Source organism: Helobdella robusta (genome assembly GCF_000326865.2).
Source record: "Helobdella robusta unplaced genomic scaffold HELROscaffold_3, whole genome shotgun sequence".
In the NCBI taxonomy this organism is placed as follows: domain Eukaryota; kingdom Metazoa; phylum Annelida; class Clitellata; order Rhynchobdellida; family Glossiphoniidae; genus Helobdella; species Helobdella robusta.
The window spans coordinates 445,772-451,138 of record NW_008704501.1 but is presented as its reverse complement, the minus strand read 5'-3'; the positions used below and the strand labels follow the sequence as shown (position 1 = coordinate 451,138).

General features: G+C 37.6%; 2 protein-coding genes across 2 annotated transcripts in view; one reads left to right on the top strand and one right to left on the bottom strand.

The window, feature by feature from the left end:
- Window positions 1-1,586, bottom strand: part of HELRODRAFT_160973 (hypothetical protein) — a gene marked incomplete at both ends in the record, with an annotated part of 5,852 nt that extends 4,266 nt beyond the window's left edge. Inside the window, one exon of the mRNA XM_009020966.1 lies at window positions 1,514-1,586. Within this exon, the coding sequence (XP_009019214.1) occupies window positions 1,514-1,586 (73 nt within the window). The remainder of the gene's footprint in view (window positions 1-1,513) is intronic.
- Window positions 1,587-2,043: 457 nt separating this feature from the next.
- On the top strand, window positions 2,044-3,177 carry HELRODRAFT_160972 (hypothetical protein; the record flags this gene model as incomplete). The annotated part of the gene is made up of 3 exons (XM_009020965.1): window positions 2,044-2,096; window positions 2,347-2,419; window positions 2,998-3,177. 3 exons carry the CDS (start codon window positions 2,044-2,046, stop codon window positions 3,175-3,177), a joined length of 306 nt encoding a protein of 101 aa, XP_009019213.1.
- Window positions 3,178-5,367: the final 2,190 nt, after the last annotated feature.

The window sequence follows — 5,367 nt, the reverse complement described above, 5'->3', positions numbered from 1 at the left end:
GCACACAACATTAACCACTAAACATCATCATCATCATCAACAACAACATCATCATCATCAACAACAACAACAAAACATCATCATCATCATCAACAACAACAACATCATCACCATCAACAACAACAACATCATCCTCATCAGCAACAACAACATTAACCACAAAACATCATCATCTTCAACAACAACAACAAAACATCATCATCAACAGCAACGACACAACGGGAGCGAGACATTAAAATTTTTTTTTAAATATACACCGCATAAAAATTTGATCAGTTAGTAGAGAGAAAAGATGATTAAAATTTCAACAGATGTCGCCAGTTGGTCGGCTGGCAGAGGAAGAGTGTCACATCAAAACTTCCACATCATCCACCCACCACCAGCTTTCATCTTTGTAATCGCATTTGTTATCATCTTCGTTGCCACATTTGCACCATAAGTTGCCCATCTACACCACACCACACCACACCACACCACACCCACACCGCCATCACCACGACTGATCACCGCAGTCACATTCCCACAACGAGGTATTAATTACATCATCATCATGTCAACATCATCTTGACCTCGTTTAAACTCTGAGATACAATATGCAGCTCTGGATATGTTTGTTGTGTGAGAAAGAGAAAGCAGGATAGAAGAGTAAAGAGCTTAAATGTTTAATTTTATCTTATATCAGTCACATTGTTTGTATATTGTTATCATGTGTGTTTGTGTGTGTTTATGTGTGTGTTTGTGTGTCCGTGTGTGAATTGTGAATGTTATATCATTATACGTGTGTGTGTGTATGTGTGTGTGTGTGTATGTGTGTGAATTTTGGATGTTATGTCATTGTAGAAACATTAGCAGCGCGGAACAGTGTGTACAACAACAACAACAACAACAACAACAGTTCATCATCCCTTCTTTGCTTTTATGCGATTGGCATCTACATAATGATATTAACATCACTCTTAACTTTTTACCATTCAAGTCGTATCACTTTACCACCATCATCACATTATCATCATTAACATTGTATAATGATAATAATCATCATCACTCTCATTATCATCGTCGTCATCAACATCACATCGTTATCATTCATCGCTCGTGGCATCATCATCACGTCTTTACTATCACATTATAAACCTACCTTCTAATTATTATCGTACCGCCACGTAAACATCATCCTATCATCATCAACTTATCATTATCATCATATCATCACATCATCATATTACCAGCGCCATCACGTTACAATCAGATCATTACGTCATCATCTTCGTCACGAGTTGTTGTTGCCCTACCCCGCTGCGGTACGATGACGTCACAATTACAACATCTTTTAAACCATCAACAACAACAACTTTGAAAGAAGACATAGGAAAGAGAGAAAGAGGGACGGAGCGTGTGAATGAGAGAGAGTGTGTGAAAGAGAACATACTACAGAACAGTATACAATAGTTAAAGTGTTTGTTAAAGTTAATACAGCAGACACCACAATGGGACTAGGAAGAGATTTCCAAACCAGCTCCCACTTGAACACTCTGAGATTGGGTTGAATATTTCGTATGCATATTCCATATCTTAAACCAAGTCATTTCTGTATCTATCTCTACCCTGTTTAATTGCTCAGTGCAATGTTGTAGGTAGGTACATTGAAATTTAAGGTCGTCAATTTATCGGGCGGTCATAGCAAAGCACACGTTTTCAATTCTGTATGTTAGTTAAGTTACTTCGAGACAATCTGTTTTTTTATAACTTGAAAGTTAGAAATGTTGGTTCGCAAATAAAAGATTGACATATAAAATACGTTTGATCGATTTTATGTGGTTCTTCATAATTTAAATGGAGAAAAAAATCTCTTTTAATACTCGGAATTATTTTTCCAATCTTTTTTAGCTCATAAGCGTGCAGATCCAACAATGCATGATCAACACAAACAAAACGTATCTATTATACGTATTATACGTATCATTACGATTGACTCCCATTAAAATGTTCAAAATGTCGAATTCAATCCTATAGAAACAAGACACACTCAAACATTTTTTTAAAATGAAACCTCTTTCCATTGAATACAACGGTCCTTTAAGTGACCTCTGCAACGAGTCACACGCTCAACACCAAAACCCGCACATCACAAAAACAAATCTTTCATTCATTCGAACCTCTTGAAGTCACCCACCACGCGGGAAGACAGCGATGGTTGAGTGCCAGCTGTCGCAATAAATAATAACATCAATATTTAACAGCACCCAACTTTCAAGCCAACAAAACTGCACTCGAAATTCCAAACAACAACATCAACAAACCATCAACAACAACAAACCAACAACGACAACAAACCAACAACGACAGCAACAATGCCCACCCGCCTCACTCCTTAGTTCAAACAGCTTTATTGGGTACGCAGTTTATAATACGACGTCAGGTAAGAGTGAGAAATTTTATCACTAATTTAAAATTAGGAGAGTTCACTTCTAATGACAATCAGAGAGAGATGTTTTCGTTTGTAGATAGCACGTGTGTGTGTGTGTGTGTGTATTGTGTGTGTATGTGTTTGTGTGTGGTGTTAATGTGTGTGTTTGTGGTGTGTGTGTGTGTTGATGTGAAAGCAGTATTTTACATAAATTATGGATTGTTCAGTGCAAAAAGATTGCGTACACATTTTAAAATAGGCCTGTACACAACGCTCTCTCTCTCTCTCACTCTCTCTCTCTCACTCTCTCTCTCTCTCTTTCTCTCTCTCTCTCTCTCTCTCTCTATATATATATATATATATACATACATATTATTTAATTTATAAATTATTTGAGGTCGATAATCGACTGGGTGGTTGCGGAAACATAGATGAATTGATCTTATTAGACTTTGGTGATAATAAAACTGAGAATGTTGTCCTTGCAAAAGTACAAAAGCTTTCAAACGCATTCTACCAAGAGCTGAATGAAAGGACAGGAGCAGTTGCATGGACTCGCAACCATCGAGCGTCTTTAATGTCACTGCCAGCAAGAAATTTCCTCCCTAAAAAATTGTTACATCTGCAACTGGAGTAAATGTCCAGCTGATGACTTCACTGAACACCTCCAGACGATTGAAGTTCAATTCCTGCTACCCAGTTATGACGTCAGGCCAGACGACTTCCTCCAGCCATCCACGCCATTCATGCTGCGCGGTGATGCCGGATAATTTAATGTCGTCCATAACCCAGACGAACAAGTCAGAGTGACAGAATGGACATATCATCAATATATCATATCATATCACAGCCATATCATCAATCGAAATAACTCCACAAATTTTAACAATGCGGTGCTTTAACAACTCTTCAAATTCACGAACAATGGAAAACCATCCATCAATCTTCAATTCATCCTTTGACATTCAACTCTTAATTAAAAAAGAACCTCCATTCAGTACAGTCAACACTAACCAGGAGACAATGAATCATCACGTCAGAAACACTTTGAGATGCTGCTAATATCTGCGCGGATCAAACTTGCGAGTACTAGCAGAACGATGCAAGCAGTGTGAAACATTGCCATTTGATTTGTAATGAAAAGGGCAGAATTATTTTGTGTGTGATTGAACGTTAGCTATCAACACATGTGCGTATGTATGGAGTGTGAGTGCGTGAGTGTGTTTTGCGTGCGTGTGTGTGAACGCTAGGAACTTTTGTAGCATTTCAAAATGTTGTCTGCACATGTGTGCATTTGAAATTCAATACTTTAAAATCGGAACATGATGTTGAAATGGGCGAAGCGTAAACAATGCGAATGATGACATAATTGGCAATATAAATAAAATGAGTGCCTGACAAGTTAGCTTGGTTAGTTGAGGACCTTGTTTATTGGCGGCTGTGTATGGGTCTGCTTTGTGTGCGTGTGCGTGTGCTATCATTTCATAAAGTATAATCGTCATTCGTGTCTATGTACTTTGTAGTGTCAATTTAAAACCTGTTGGATGATACTTTTTGTTGAGCAGATTCAGAATGCGAGGTTTACAAATTGTATGTATGGTACATATTTATTTAGTCCCAGTGTTGCCAAAATTAAAGACCTTCATTAAATAAGCAACATCAATTTAAAATCCAAATTTGTTTGATGATAACATTGTGGCTGGAAGAAATACCATGCTAACTTAAAAGATTCAATTCACTGATTACCTTGGGTGCTTGATGGAATGCGTCACAGCTCACTAATGAATAGCAAGCAGTCGACAAACATCGTAAATTTCTGAGTAGTTGCATGTAAGTGGGGCAAATATTTCATTTAATTTTGCAGCCAAGATGTGCCTGTTGAATAATTTCTATTCGTGGCTCCTGTAAAATTTCATCGAATTTACATAAACAATTAAAATTCAAAATACGCAAAATTATGCACTTGCACGAACAAACAACACGAAAGAAAGCGGTAGAATGTTTTAATTTGAAGTTGACCTTAAGTTGTATATTAAAATAATACATTAGTTAGAACGAACATAGCTGCAGAAAACCACCACACCATCATGTCGTGATGCTACGTCCATCTGGCTGGGAGACGGATTCTTTGCACTGCAAGGAGAAAACTTTTCAACGTTGTTGAAAAGTTTAATGAGCATTTGTACGTACTCCTCTTTTAAAAATATTTTCATTTCCTGGAAGCGATGTTCGTGTGAGAGCGTGCAAGTTTGAAAACACAAATTTGAAAGAAAAATGTGAAGTTAGTTTGGTGGTGTGATGAGGATGGTGTTATGATGGTTAGACTATGATGATGAAGATGATTGGTGTTATGATGATTAGGTTACGATGATGACGATGATAGACTGCTGAAACTTTAAAACATGACTGGGGTAAATTGTTCGATAGCTGACCATTATCGTAATATAACAGACCCCATTGTACCGATGGCACCTCAGTCACCTGCATTTGGGTTTCATAAATGACATTATTATTATTATTATTGTTGTTATTATTATTACTATTATTACTATTATTATTATAAACTCCATTACCAATTAATTCCGAGTCTCCCACGTCCCATTAACAATGCGTCCTTAATATCTTCAGCGTCAGTCCCATCAGTTCTTAACATTAACACTGGACAGATGAAGTGAGACTCCTAACTGAACCGCGCACCTTCGCCTCAGCAACACTCGCAGCACCAACAACAACGAACAACAACAACATCAACAACAACAACAAACAACAACATCAACGTCACTCTCAAGACAACGACGTCTTCAACAGCTTTCACAAAACCATCTAGAATGAAAATCATTGTGCATCGGCGCCCCAACAGCAGGTGCGTGTGAACTTTTGCATGCTTGTTCCACGCATCCGGACAACAAAAATTAACATCTACAGCCATCCAAACAACAACAAACTCTTTTCCACATTAA